The 14,729-nt window shown below is 54.8% G+C and overlaps 2 protein-coding genes across 10 annotated transcripts in view; both read left to right on the forward strand.

Moving 5' to 3' along the window:
• The first annotated feature begins 1,494 nt into the window (after positions 1–1,494).
• UQCRC1 (ubiquinol-cytochrome c reductase core protein 1) lies at positions 1,495–10,391 on the forward strand. Of its 6 annotated transcripts, none has more exons than XM_059077061.2 (13): positions 1,495–1,971; positions 2,225–2,365; positions 3,870–3,956; positions 5,050–5,179; positions 5,371–5,569; positions 6,149–6,228; positions 7,759–7,874; positions 8,112–8,255; positions 8,396–8,556; positions 8,679–8,764; positions 9,248–9,336; positions 9,683–9,758; positions 10,199–10,391. In XM_059077061.2, exons 1-13 carry the CDS (start codon positions 1,903–1,905, stop codon positions 10,261–10,263), a joined length of 1,443 nt encoding a protein of 480 aa, XP_058933044.1. In that variant the 5' UTR covers positions 1,495–1,902; the 3' UTR covers positions 10,264–10,391. The 6 variants fall into 6 exon arrangements, with proteins under 6 accessions (XP_058933044.1, XP_058933042.1, XP_058933043.1 ...); XM_059077059.2 differs by having other exon boundaries at positions 1,510–1,971; positions 2,195–2,365; XM_059077060.2 differs by having other exon boundaries at positions 1,823–1,971; positions 2,222–2,365.
• A 3,837-nt stretch (positions 10,392–14,228) lies between these two features.
• COL7A1 (collagen type VII alpha 1 chain) overlaps positions 14,229–14,729 on the forward strand; it is a 32,078-nt gene continuing 31,577 nt past the window's right edge. For all 4 annotated transcript variants that reach the window (XR_010842574.1, XM_059077015.2, XM_067044347.1 and 1 more), the window contains exons 1-2: positions 14,229–14,303; positions 14,598–14,683. Coding sequence is in view for 3 of the 4 variants with exons in the window: in XM_059077015.2 (XP_058932998.1) it covers positions 14,599–14,683 (85 nt within the window). In the remaining variant the exon portion in view is untranslated. The remainder of the gene's footprint in view (positions 14,304–14,597; positions 14,684–14,729) is intronic.

Here is a 14,729-nt window from a genome sequence, read left to right on the forward strand (position 1 = left end):
TTTTTTTTTTGGCTGCACTATGTGGCTTGCGGGATCTTAGTTCCCTAGCCAGGGATCGAACCCGGGCCCCAGCAGTGAAATTGCTGAGTCCTAACCACTGGACTGCCAGGGAATTTCCCTGCACAACATTTTAAATGTAATTAATACCACCGAACTGTATAATGTTAAGATGTAATAATGATTAAGGTGCTAAATGTTATGTATATGTTAGCACAATTTAAAAACTAAAATTAAAATAAAAGAAAAAGAAAAAATCTAGAAGAATAAACTGAAGTGTATATCAAATATTGAGTGAGGAGAGTAAGGTGAGTGCCAGAGCCCTCTCAGGCAGCCCGCATGGACCTGCTTTTAGTTTTGAGACTCTCTGGGGGGAATAAAGGGAGTCTCAGAGATGGATAGAGAAATGAGGTCTGGTCAAGAATTGTTACAAAATTCAGTTTGCAATTTAGAGGGAAAAAGGGTATTTTGGTCTCACCTCACCCCATAGGCCAAGTAAATTCCAGAAGATTAATGAGTCATCAAAGACTCTTGCAAAATCATTGCAATGACCACTGCTTGTACTTGACCTTTTAGCAGCACTTCCTTTTTGACCAATCTCTTGAAACATATCCTTCCCTGGGCATCTACCACATCACACTTCCTGGTTGTCTCATTGTCCTTCCCTTCTCATCCCAGGGTAGCAGTGGGGGTGGGGACGGGGGCGGGTAGGTAACTGGATTAGAAATTATTGGATTTGCTAAAAGATTGGGTGTGGATTTTGAGAGAGAAGAGTCAAGGATGACTCCTAGATTTTTAGCCTGAGCAACTTGGTTAATGGAAGTGTCATTTACTGAGATGAAGACAATTATAGGAGCCCCGGGAGCGCCCCCCCTCCGGGCGGTGCTGCACAGCACGCAGTATCTTAGTTCCCCAACCAGGGATCGAACCTGCGCCCCCTGCAGTTGAAGTGCGGAGTCCAAACCACTGGACCACTAGGGAAGTCCTAGCTTTAGCATGTTTAATTGAGATGTACAGGGAGGTAGGACAAGAACAGGAGAGCATGGGAAACTAAAGGTGGAGAAGGGATGAGGCTCTAAGGAGGAAAAAGTGGCCAATCACTTTAAACAAGACCGAGCACTGGCCATTAGATTTAGCAACATGGAGCTCATTGATTACCTTTACAGGTGTGGTTTTGGAGGAACGAATTGGGGGTGGGATTGGAGTGGGTTTGGGAAAGAGTGGGAAGAGAGGAATTGGAGGCAGTGAGCTCTTTGGGGGAGCTCTTCTAGAAGGAAGGTGCACAACGCACTGGTCACTGGAAGAGGTTGTGTCACAGGCAAGAGGAGTCTAAGGAGACATGACAATGAAATGGAATGTGGTATCCTGGATAGGATCCTAGAACGAAAAAGGATATTAGGTAAAAACTAAAACTAAGGGAATCTGAATAAACTATGGACTTTAGTTAATAATAATATGTCAGTATTGGTTCATTAATTGTAACAAATGCGTAGTCCCAGGTTCCACCCTGGTAGTTTAGCCCTGGGGTTGCGATTCGCAAACATGTTGCGGCTGCGCTCCCCGCCCGCCCGGCCGCTCTGAGCACTCAGTGGAGTCGAGGCGCCCACTGTTCGCGAGAAACATCGCGGACTCTGCCCCCCACGCCACCACCACGGGTGAAAAGGGAAGATGGACTGGATCCAGAACAGACCCGCTCAGGACGATGACTAGCCAGATGGATTAATGCACACTGGCACCCAGGGACGCGAAGACAGGAACTAACGACCAGCAGAAAATGAATATCCGCGGCGCCTCCGCCAGGGAGCAGCCGAGCGCCTAGTCTGCGGTACTGCGCCTGAGCGTCGTGCGCCGCTGCGTCCACTCTACGCATGCGTGGCGCGGCTCGGCGTCCACTGGAGCCAGAAGATGGCGGCTTCCGCGGTTTGCCGGGCGGCAAGCGCCGGGACGCGAGTGCTGGTGCGCAGCCGCCGCTCGGTGAGATGTCAGCGAGAACGCAGAGCTATGGGGAGCGGGTCTGTGGAACGGAGACCGGGAGCGGGCTGTTAGCGGCGGCGGGTCGAGAATGGGGAGGTCGCGGGGTCAGGGCCGTGGGAAGGTCACGGCCCAGGGCACGCATGGGAGTCTCGCGGCTGGCCCGGGGGCGGGGACGGGGATCCCACTGCAGGCCTGAGAACTAAGGAGCGATCCTCCAATCTAGTCCTCAGTCCTGGTCGCCCCTTTCCAGCAGCCGGCCCTGCTGAGGTCGCCTGTCTTGCGGGGCATCGCCACCTACGCCCAGGCCCTGCAGAGCGTGCCGGAGACGCAGGTCAGCCAGCTGGACAACGGGCTGCGAGTGGCCTCGGAGCAGTCCTCCCAGCCTACCTGCACGGTGAGTGGGTCCGCTGTCGGGAGTGCACCTCCATATTGGGCATGGTCTCTTTTCCCAAGTCGGGGTGTGACCTTGGGCTCAAGTGCTCTGTGGTTTGGATCAGACTCCACTCAACCACCTCAGGATTGACCCTCCTACCCCAATCCCTATCCTAGCCACTCCTTGACTTCTTGGGGGCAGTCCTCACCGTAACCAACACTTAGCGTGTGATGCTTGCCAATCACGAGGCCAAGTCTTTTTTCTTCAGCAACCCATATGGGAGAAGTGATCCTTCAATGAGGAAAATGGGGTTCAGAGACATTAGGTGACTACCAGCCTTACGGCCCAAAGTCATAATCTCTTGCCTAGACTGGAATTCCAGTTAAATGGATAATTTTCCTCAAAATTCACTCAGAGATAGAAATCTTGGCTAGATAAAGAGAGAAGATTCTCAAGAAGCGAACCGTCTCCTCCCCACCCCAAACTTCAGGTGGTTTCATTGGTAAATTCTTTCAGTTTTCCAGGAACAAATAATGTCCTGTGATATAAGTTGTTACTGAACACAGCAAAAGGTGATGGGCAACTTCTTTATTACATGGCACCTGTATAAGCCGACCCACAGCCTGTTAAGAAAGCTTGGTAGAGAATGCTGTATTTCATGGACACTAAGATGCTCTAGTTTGTAAGGAGCATCACTGTGCTCTAGTGGCAGGAAAAGAATGCTACCAATTATAATCAAAGGATACCATGGATTGTAAAATGTATCTTTCGAAGATGTTAGGTGTGTAATAGATGTTCATGAAAAGAATTTATGACACATAGTACGTATATCAACATCTCTTAGGAAAGTAGATGTGAACATTTTAAGTCAGCTGTGAAACAAATAGTAAATTAAAAGATTAGGTCTGTGTCACCATGGGGGTGAGTAGTGTGGTTTGTGTATCACAGCACACCAGGAGGCTATTAAGAAAATTATTAGATTCTCTCTGGGTGCCAAGGAGACACTTTGCAGTATTAGGTGTCCAGCTCTGTTTAAAACTTTTTTTAAGTGTGAATGAAGGCTACTTATGATGATAAAATGTTCAGTGTTTAAGCCAATAGCCTGTCCTTTAATGGTGAAAGGACACAATCACCAGAACAAATGCAGGGTATAATTTTTAGGAAGGAGAAAAGAAGTTGTTTTCAAATGATTAGTTGCTTGACTAGAGGAAACAAAGAATCAACTGAAAAGTGAGGTTGAATTTAAGAATTTCCTGTGGTGATGGGACAAGTGAACATGCCTGGTTTGAAGCTTCCCTGCAAGTCTCGATAACCAGTCAGGAAATAGAGCAGTGAGGAGAGGTGATGCAGTGTGACTAGTCATTCAGCTGGTGCCCTGTGCCTCTAAGCACAGGGGTCCTGCTGAGAAGCTCTTCCCCAGCGTGGGACTGTGAGCCCCTGTCTGGGGCTTGTGCTGGGTCTTGCAGGGTGGGGTGTAAGGGGGGCTGAGGTGGATTGTTACCTTTGTTGGTGGTTTCTTATCCAGGTTGGGGTGTGGATTGATGCTGGCAGCCGTTATGAGACTGAGAAGAACAATGGGGCAGGCTACTTTGTGGAGCATCTGGCTTTCAAGGTGAGGCTCCTGAAGTCCTGCATCTCCCCTGGGCTTAGGGCTTCTTGCTGTCCCTCCTGAGGATGCAGGTCAGAAAAGTCAGCCTCCTCAATTATGGGTTTTAACAGGGTAGCAGGGGAAAGAGATCTCTGGATGGCTTTTCTGGGAGGAGTCATGTGAACTTGGCCTCTGCTGAGTGAGTGCCTATCTGGTGAACCCCTGCACAAGGCCCCTAGAGCCAGAAAAACCCCAGGGAGCCATAAGAGCCCTGCTCTTCACCAGAGGCCAGGCCTGTGTTGTATGCATGCATGGATGTACACGTGCATTGTAACAAACCCACATATTTAGTTTTTGTAAAATTCTGTGCATCTCTTATTTGTAGAAGTGAGTAGGAGCTTTCTTGAGGATGGGAACAGCTCCTAAGCCACCTCGTGTTCACATGGAGTAGAGACTGAGTTCTTAAATGAATGAAAAAAATGGAGAAGATACGGGATAGGTGGTGTTGTGGAACAGGAATGGGCAGCTAGCCAGGTCCAGCATCACAATTGTGTGTGTCAGTCTCAACACATTGATACGTGTGTGTGTCATTGGACAGCAGCACTGCCGTACACGCGCACACATACATACACACACACTGGACTAAGGTTGAGTCCTACAGAGGCCATAGCACACACACAGAGTCGTGTAAATGGTATGAGGGAGAGTGGGTAGTGGTAGCATCACCTGAGCACATGTGTGAGCTTACCTGACCATGACTGTCAGTAAAAGGAGAGGGAGTGCTGGTAAGGTCAGGCTGGTATGGGAGCTCTCAGTCAAATGCTATACCCCCTCTTGGTATGGGAGCTCTGGATTTCAGGTGACACTTGCTTTGGCCATGCCCTTCTTTCCTGGCCCCTGGATGTCTTCATTCTCTTGGTCCACGATGCTGTGACGTTGATTGGCTTAAGGCCTGCTAAGCACTTGGTGAGCACAGCCTCTGGGCCGTATAAGCCCAGAGTCTTTGCTGAGGGAGATACCTGTGGACCAGTGGTCCTGCTGGGACTTTAGCCTGTGAGGATGGGGGTCCTGGGGTCCCTTGTGGCTCCTGATTTGTCCTATTGATGTGTGGTTCCAGGGAACAAAGAATCGGCCTGGCAGTGCCTTGGAGAAGGAGGTGGAGAGCATGGGGGCCCATCTTAATGCCTACAGCACCCGGGAGCACACGGCTTACTACATCAAGGCACTGTCTAAGGACCTGCCAAAAGGTACGCTGGAGGATGGGGCCAGGACACCAGTAGGACTCCAGGATTGCAGAGGACAGGCACTCAGGAGCCCCTGGCCTGGCTGAAGAATGGGGTTACCCTTAGAGTATGGCCTTGCAACAAAGCAACCAGGGGTGTCAGGCCTGGGGTTTTGTCCTGTTACTGGTCTCCAAACCTGTCCTTCTTGCATCCAGCTGTGGAGCTCCTGGCCGACATTGTGCAGAACTGCAGCCTAGAAGACTCCCAGGTTGAGAAGGAGCGTGATGTGATCCTGCAGGAGCTGCAGGAGAACGATGCGTCTCTTCGGGACGTGGTCTTTGACTACCTCCATGCCACGGCATTCCAGGGCACCCCTCTAGCCCAGGCTGTGGAGGGGTCCAGTGAGAATGTCAGGTGAGCGTTGGCTGGTCTGGGGTGGAATTCGTCCCCTCATTCTGGCATGGCCAGGCCATATCCACATGAGTTTGTTTTTAGTTGATCTACTGTCGGTGCTATTTATTTTCCTAATTCACACAACTGGAGACATTTTCTATGTTGCCACATGGTCCCTGTGAGTCTTTTTAACACCTGTGTGGTTTTCATTTGAATTTGGGGCTTTGCTTTAGCATGTGTTTCCATGCATGTCCTGCCAGCCTGAGGGAGGGTTCTCTGGGTATCCCTCCATATGACTTCTTGTCCTCTGGTGGGATGAGCTCTGCTGTTGCCCCTCAAGAGCCCCCACTGTCAGTTCTCACCCTCCTCAGAGGGGACTACAAGGCTCTCCTGAGGTGGGATGTGAGGGGGGCCCAATGAGGGCTGCCCTCTGGGCCCCAGAGTGGTGGATGGCAGAAATGGGGCAAGGACCAATTGGTGTGTGGGGTCCTGCTTTCCAGAGAAGCCATGTCTCCTGGTCTGTCTCCTCAGCCCCGTTTGTGTGACCCAGATCATTCTGGTTTGGGAATGGTGTTGACCAATTGGCTGTATGTCTTACAGGAAGCTGTCTCGGGCAGACCTGACTGAGTACCTCAGCCGGCATTACAAGGCCTCTCGAATGGTTTTAGCAGCAGCTGGAGGTGAGCAATGGGCTCATTGAAGCCCTGTGGTAATAGGGGGGTGGGCTATGGCCTTGGTTACCAGGGCCAAGTCTCCTGGTTCTGACCATAGGGATCTTCCACTCCTGGGGACACTGTTCCCACCCTGTCCTTGAGGGGAGTGACCTCTCTTCCATGCTCTTTGAGGTGGGGTGGGATTCTCCTCTGCTGCCACCACTGAAACTGGCCGCCCAGGGATGCTACTCCCCTCTTTAGTACAGGCCTCAGTTGGGCTGTTGGCCCCTCCAGGCCTCAGAGTTTTCCCAGCCCCACCTGGTTGTAGGCGATCCAGGTTGTAGGCTGGTAGGAGATTCAAGCCCTCGGGCTTGTTTCTCTTGGCCTTGTCAGTGGGCAAACCAGACATTGCATGACAGATAGGAAGTGCCTTGAAAGGAAGGCATAGAGTGGTAGGGGGACTTTAATGGGGGGCTCAGAGTTAGAGGGTAGGGAGGTGCTTTTGAAGCATGTGTCGTTTGAACAGAGGCTTAAAGAGAGGTGGGATTTAATTCAGTGGAGAGTGGGAGGTCTGTGCAGAGTGGAAGAGCAGTGTCACAGGTTGGTGTATGTTTTGAGGCTTGCCCTGCTGCCGGGTAGGGGCCAGAGCGGAAGTGGGCAGGCGCAGGGAGTGCTTGTGGCAGATGCCTGGTGGGGGACGGTAGGAGCCAGGAGAGAAGCGCGGGGACTCAGGGTGGCTTTTTAGGTAGACACCTGACAGGGGAGGGGACGGGAGCAGGGCCAGGATGCTTTCCCACCTTAGGTCGTGACAGCTGACTGGGCAAGAAAGATTGATAGGAAGAACATGATTGGTGGTCTTGGGGCCAGTGAACCTTGGGACCAAGAGCAGTCTGAGCTACTGACACATCAGACTTTGTTGAGTCCAACAGGATGTGAGCTCAGGGAAAGAAAGAATAAAAGGCAGAGGCACCTAGCAGGCTGTACCTGGGGGAGGCTGCTTACTACCACAGCGCCCACTGGTCAAGGTGCTATGGCAGCAAAGGCCTCCTCTTGCAGAGGTGAGATCCAGCAGGGGTCCTGAGGCATGAGTTTGTAATGTTACTGGTAAGCGTCCCCAGCTCTCAGGGGACCCCAGAGCTAGTCACAGCCCTGCATAGCACCTCTTTGTGCCCTCTCACCTGCCAGCCCCCACAGGATCTGCTTGAGGAAGGGCCAGAGGGAGAAGGCAGGGCAGGTGGCCTTATGCCCAGGGAGCACCAGTCTTGTCCTTGCTGTTGGTGGGAATGTGTCACATGGGAACCCATTTTTAAGCTCAGCATGCTGCTGCTTCCCTGTGGCTGAGGTGATGGAAGCTGTTTGACCCTGAGGTGCCTGCCCCGCCCATGAGATAGGGTGTGTCTGTGAAGGGTCCTCTTCCCTCACCTTGTCCTGATGTCACGTCTTCCTTTTGGTGTTTCCCACCAAGGCAGGACATGGGGTCCTCTGCTTGTGTGTGATCTCCCCTACCCTGTGCCTTGGGCCCTGGCTGGCCAGTAACTCTGCTGTCTGTCTCGGCAGGGGTGGAGCACCGGCAGCTGCTAGACCTCGCCCAAAAGCACTTCTGCAGCCTCTCTGGGACATACGCTGAAGACGCTGTGCCCACTCTCACTCCCTGCCGCTTCACTGGCAGCGAGGTGGGCTGCTTGGTGGGCGGGGGTAGTGCCCTCAGCTGGGACCTCTTGGGGGCACCCTCGTGTGCATGGCTATCTTCATGACTCCAGAGATGCCTCGAGTTGGGCAGGTGTCCTGTGGCTGCTGGCTCACAGGCACACGTGTTCACACTTGCATGCACACTCTCCACCACACTTGGCACCTTTGCTGGTCGCCTGGGAAGTCTGGCTGTCCCTCAGCTTTGCCATGTACTGTTTCAGATCCGCCACCGTGATGATGCCCTGCCTTTGGCCCATGTGGCCATTGCAGTGGAGGGGCCTGGCTGGGCCAACCCGGACAATGTGGCCCTCCAGGTGGCCAATGCCATTATTGGCCACTATGACTGCACTTACGGTGGTGGCACGGTGAGTGCCAGGGGTGGGCATGGGATGGGACCTTGTCTTCAGGGAAGAGAGGGAGCTGGGCTGTGGGCGCTTGTACTGTGGGGTTTGGGGTGTGGACCACAGACAGGAGGGTGGGTGCTGACCACCCTCATTCCTGGTAGCACCTGTCCAGCCCATTGGCTGCAGTTGCTGCAACCAAGAAGCTGTGCCAGAGTTTCCAGACCTTCAACATCTGCTACGCAGAGACGGGGTTGCTGGGCGCACACTATGTCTGCGACCACATGAGCATCGACGATATGATGTTCTTCCTACAGGGCCAGTGGTGAGTGGCGGCCTAGTGCTGCCAGGGAGGTGGGGAGGGAATAGGGCCCTTTGAGCAGGATCGTGGGAGGCTCAGAGACAGCACCGTCTCTCAGGATGAATCCCACCCCACCCCTGCTCTAGGATGCGCCTTTGCACCAGTGCCACAGAGAGCGAGGTGGTCCGGGGCAAAAACATTCTCAGAAATGCTCTGGTGTCTCATCTGGATGGTGAGTCCTGCAGCCCTGTGGCAAGGGGTAGAGTGCATAGTGGCAGTGACAGTCCCAGTGTTCCTAACCAAGATTGGGAATGAAAACTTTGAAGGTCACACCATACCCCACCACTACCCCTCTCACAGGGACCTGCGGTTTTAGGTACAGGTGTGGATAGGCTTAATCAGCAGTCCATGGATACAGTGACAGGTGGTTGTACAAGTGAGGGTTGTGGTCTAGGTCAGACCAAGGTCCAGGTCAGCCCAGAACGCTGGAGGTTCTGTGTGTACCGTGAAGCACTTTGGCAGCCTCTCTGGGTCATATGCTGAGGGCGCTGAGCCCATTCTCACTCTGTGCTGCTTCACTGGTAGCGAAGTGGGCTGCTTGATGGGTGAGGGTAGTGCTCTCAGCCAGGGCCTCTTGGGGGCACCCTTGCATGCATGGCTTGGACCCACGTGGATTGGACCATGTGGACCTGTAAACTTCCCCCAACCCTTGCAGGCACCACTCCTGTGTGTGAGGACATTGGACGTAGTCTTCTGACGTATGGCCGCCGCATCCCCCTGGCTGAATGGGAAAGCCGGATTGCGGTAACAAGGGCCCCTGGGAGAGGTTCTGGAGTCTTGGCCTGGCAGACTCCCAGAGGGTGGAGAGTTGAGGCAGTGCAGACTGCTTCTGTAGGCAACCCTGGTGTCCTAGGCAGCGTCACGTGCCTCCATGGTGTAATTGGAGGGCAGGGCAGAGGCACTGATGGCGGTAGGGATGGGTGGGGCCCATGGAAGTCTACAGCAGGGAGAGCCCTGCTGCATTTCCCCTTTTGGTTGAGGGGCAGCTCCATGGTACGTGTGGAAGATCTTGGTCGGCTGGATAATGTTGACTGGCAGAGGTGGTCCCCAGGTGCCTGTCACTCAGTGTGCCCTCTGCTTCATCCTGCAGGAGGTGGATGCCAGTATTGTGCGTGAGGTCTGCTCCAAGTACTTCTATGACCAGTGTCCAGCAGTGGCTGGATTGGGTGAGTGGCCTAGAAAGTCTGCTCTTTGTCCTTCTCAGGCCGTTGTCTTGGCCTCCCCTCTGCCTCCGCTCCCCCATCCCCCAGCTTTCACGGGAAGCAGCACGTTGAGGCCCCTAAGAGGCTCTGCCCAGTAGCCTGGCTGCCAGGGAGTTCCTGCTCAGAAAACCTGTCCTAGCAGCTCCCTGACTCCCTGCCAAGGTGCCTCCATCAGTACCCCACACCCGCCAGGTAACGGACACCTCCATGTGTGGGGTGGGGCTCCAAAGGCCAGAGCATGACGGGACAGGCTCAGCACTCCCTGGAGGAATGTTCTCTTCCCTCTTTCCACTCCAAGTCTGTCTTGTGCTGCTCTGGGCAGCCCTGGATGGGGTGTGGCGCAGGGCCAGGTGTCCCTGTACAGGCCAGGTACCTCACTCTGACGCCCCACCCTATCCCCACAGGCCCCATTGAACAGCTTCCAGATTATAACCGGATCCGTAGCGGCATGTTCTGGCTGCGCTTCTAGGCAGGAAGCCTGTGCAGGCAAGAGGGCGGGGCCAGGGTCTGTGGTCCCCCCAGCCACAAACATACCACCTCAGTCCTTCAGACCTGTGCTGCAGATAACCACCAACCAATAAAGTCCTGTGTTGAGAACTGCCTCGTTCCTCTCTTGGCATTGGCATGGAGTCCACTGGGTAGTGGATTGGGGAGCAGGGACTTCTGGTTCTGCATCTCCTAGATCCTTCTGCCTTCCCACGGGCTGATGTGTCCTTAGCGAGGGGCAAGCGTGGGGCTGCAGCACAGAGGCCGGAAGCCTTTGATGCCTGCAGGGAGCTGAGGCCAGCTGTTTCCACTTAGCCACATGGGCAATGCTCGTAGCCAGTCTGTCCCAAGAGTGAGGTGTGGGAGGCCATGGGAACTGCAGGCCTAGACTTTGCCCTGGTAGAGGTCCCAGCCTGGGAACTCGGAGCTCAGGTGGGAAGCCCCTTGCTGTGGGTCCTGTGCGGTCACTCTCCGGCGGACCCTGGTCCCCCAGACGGACCAGGAGAGGCCAAGGAATGTCCCTGAGGGAGCCTCCTTCATATGTTTACTCTGGATTCTGGGAGGAGGATAGCCTGGGGCATAGTGTTCCCATTTGGTTCCTAACTGCTGCCTGGACAGGCAAGGCAAGAATCCTTTGCCTTGATTTGCCGCTGACTCAGGCTCCAAGAATATCCCTGAGCTCAGTGGGGCCTGAGCCCCCTCCCTAGACTCGGTCTGTCCCAGGCAAGTCCTGAGCTGCTGGCCCGGCAGTCCCCTCCCCCTCTCCCTGAGGACCTAGTAGAGCTCTCAACTGTCTAGTCCCCCTGCCACCTTTGGGCTCTGGTCCCCAAGGCAGGTGGGCAGGTAGGCCCCTCTTCCTGTGCCCCCCAACCGTTCCACAGTCAGGTTCCCTGGGATCCCAGTGGGGGAATGGAAGTGTGGGGCCCAATTTTGCTGTGAGGGAGGTGCTGCTGGCACTTGTGGACAGAGCTCTGGGACGAGGTTTCTTGAGAAGATGGCTATTCAGAAGTGCCCCAGCATCCCAGCCTTGCAGTGGCCAAAACAGCCCTCAGTTCGCTCCCACTCCACCCCAGTGCTTTTCCCTTCATCCCTGTTTGTTGCCACAAGTTGTCATTTAGGAAATAACTGTCAAGTGCTTTCTAGAAAGAACCTAAGGCTGGGGGACTCAAGTCATCCTACTTTGTGATCAGCTGGAGAGAAGCTGCTGGACAGTGTGGAACCCTGACAGGCCCACCCCTGGATGGTTATAGACACAGCATGTCCAGGCTGGTGAACAGCAAATGCCAAGCATGTTGTCCCAAATTTGAGCTCCTGGAGGATAAAGCTTGATTTCTCTGCTAAGGCCAGGCCTGATTCTGAAAAGCTACAGGTATGCTGGACACAGAGTGCTCGAGCAGGTGATCTGGTCCTAACGGACCTTGCATACCTAGCCAGGGAATTTGATCTTTACTTTGGAGGCATGTTGGGGGAGATGTATTGGAAGTTAATGGGAAGAGAAGTGACTTGGTTAGCTGAGAGCCTGGGCACTCAGGGTGGGTTTCTATGCGGTCCTGGTGAGCAGCTCTGTGGCAGAGCAGATACCAGAGCTATAGTAAGAGCTGGAGTGGGCTTTGGGGGACGCAAGCAGGGCAGCATCCCCAGCAGGGCTGGGGTACCACAGGGGAGGCGCAGGTTGGAAGAGGATGACCTGCCCAGCTTTGGCCACGGTTCTGAGAAATTTGGAGGTGTTCAAGACAGTGGGATGTGTGGGGCTGGAATCCCCAAAAGAGGCCCCAGTTGGAGACATGGTGACATCCAGCAGAGGTGGTGACCGAAGCCAGAGGAGGAAATGTCCAGGGGAGTGTGGGAGGGAGAAAGAAAACTCTAGGGCCCCAGTGTGTTTATGGAGGGAGCTGGTGTCTGGGGTTGGGCCCTAGGCTGTGCCTGCCAGGAGGCCACACCCCAGCTCATGAGCCTCCCCCGAGCGCCAGACCTGTGCTCATCCTCAACCTTGCTTCTGCCTTCAACAGCCTCTCCTAGCACGCTTTGAGTGACCCCCTCACAGCAGGCAGCTATTTCTTTTGGGAGACCCCTCATGGTTCTGATGAGGTTTGCCCGAACACCCTCTCAGCTGGGCCTCCAGTCTCCCCTAAAGGCTAGACCCAAATATGTATGTATGTCTGCACTGTATGTGCCAGCTCTGCCCTGCTGTCACCCACCTTTGCTGTACAAGAAGAGGTGAGGGTCTTGCAGGCAGGGGCTGCCTCTGTAATGAGAGTATGACTGGTTCTCTGCAGCCCTCACCTGAAGGACAGATTTCAAAGGGTTGGGGGGTCCTGGGACATGGCTGAAGAGACCTTGACCTAGGGAAAAGGTTCGGGGCCCTATGGATCACATGCTGTACCTCATGATAATTTGGGGCTGTCCCTGTAGCTCAAGCCTTCTGGACAATAGGAAAACAGGCAATATGGATGGTCCTCACTGCCTCCAGCTCTGGCCATACCAGAGACTTCAGGCCCTAGAAGAGGTCAAGGCAGACAAGTTTAACAGAACTGCTGTCCCCTTTTGTCCCCCACTAGCCTGTGGAGCCCCAGGAGAGGCTGGGCATCCAGGCATGTTGGAAGGGGCCCTATGGCAGTGGTGAGTGTAGAAGTATTCTCCAGGCTTAAAAAAATAATGGGACCTGCTCTTGGGAGTATCTCTCTGCTTCGGTATCAACCCCTATAATGGACACATACATATATACAAAGAGTGTCCCTGGCCTGCAGGTGTGTTGAGGGGACTGTCCATAATCACAGAAGCCAGCTGAGGGAGACGAGCGGGAACTCAGCCTGGTTCAGGGAAGAGGAGTGAGGAAAGAGTAGTTATGAAGGTGGACACCGCAGGTGGACCTTGAGGGCAGTGAGGAAGGGAGGGGGGAGCCCAGGGTGACCTCTGGGCCTGGCAGAGATGATGGGTGGGAGGAGGTCTTCCAGAAGAGTAGGTTGGGGACTTCCCTGGTGGCACAGTGGTTAAGAATCCGCCTGCTGATGCAGGGGAAACAGGTTCGAGCCATGGTCTGGGAAGATCCCACATGCCACGGGGCAGCTAAGCCCGTGTGCCACAACTACTGAGCCTGCACTCTAGAGCCTGCGAGCCACAACTACTGAGCCCACATGCCACAACTACTGAAGCCTGCGCACCTAGAGCCCGAGCTCAGCAACAATAGAAGCCACTGCAATGAGAAGCCTACGCACCGCAACGAAGAGTAGCCCTCCGCTCACCACAACTAAAGAAAAGCCCGCGCAGCAACGAAGACCCAATGCAGAAGAATAGGTTGGAGGAGGGGACTCTGAGGGGCCAAAATGAGAATGTGTGGGTAGGGGGACCTGGCTGGAGCAGGACAGGCGCACCAGTTGGGGCATAGGCAGGAGGGGGTGGATTCCTGAGAGATGAGCTGTCGCTGTGGGTGGTCCACCCTCCACACATGGATAACCCTCCCTGCAGGCACAGCTGGATGGCATCTGCCTGGGGCTGATTCAGGGCACAGTAGGGGGTCCAGGACACTGGAATGGACATATATGCATAAGTACAATACAGATTTTCTCCTCCTGGCTTCCCCTTCCAAAGTGGGGGTGGGCATTATTTGGATGCAGCCCAGTGGTGCCTTGCTTTCCCTGGCATGAGCCTAGAGCCCCTCATTTGCTGGGGGCTGCTCTGCCTGTTGAGGGGATTGGGGTGGGACACAGGAGACCCAACAGACAGAGGGATGGCTGAATCACAGGAGAGGCCAGTGGGACTCATGGCCTGAGGGCTTGTCTGGGTAGCCCTGTCGGGGGTGTGGGGGGGGGGGTGAGTCATTTCCAGCTGCATCTTCTACCCCCACCAACATCCTGCTGCGTCTTTCATCCCCAGGAACCTGTCTGAAGTCTGGTCTCCAGTAGTCACTTCTAGTCTGTTTGACCTAAAGCAGCCAAGATCTCTGACCCTAGATGAGGTTGGAGAGGGATCCCTCAACATCCATCTGTAGAGAACCTCCTGGGGAAATCCCAGAAGCCATAGGAGGTGGGGGTCTTTACATTTAAGTGGAGTCAGATCGTCTGTCCAGGGGAGGGGTGGCATGGGCGGCAACTTCTGGGAGATGGGTGGGGGCGGGCCGCCTGGGTCCCCGCCCACTGCTCCGCCCCCGGCATCAGGGACTTTTCTCTGCCGTGGCGGCGGGACTGCGGCAGCAGCTGGCGATCGGAGCCGGCGGACCGGCAGGCAAGACCGGGACTGGGGGTGGGAGAGCGCTGGGCTCGGACCCGCCAAGGCCGAGGGACAGAGGCGGGGTCCTGGCTGACCGTTTTCCTCACCCAGGATGAGGCTGCGGCTCCTGGTGGCTGCGCTCTGCGCGGGGATCCTGGCAGGGGCTCCCCGAGTGTGGGCCCAGCACAGGGAGAGAGGTGGGTACGGCAGGCAACGACCCCATCCAGGGCACTGCACCCTGCC

This window comes from Kogia breviceps, chromosome 10 (assembly GCF_026419965.1).
Source record: "Kogia breviceps isolate mKogBre1 chromosome 10, mKogBre1 haplotype 1, whole genome shotgun sequence".
Lineage (NCBI taxonomy): Eukaryota > Metazoa > Chordata > Mammalia > Artiodactyla > Physeteridae > Kogia > Kogia breviceps.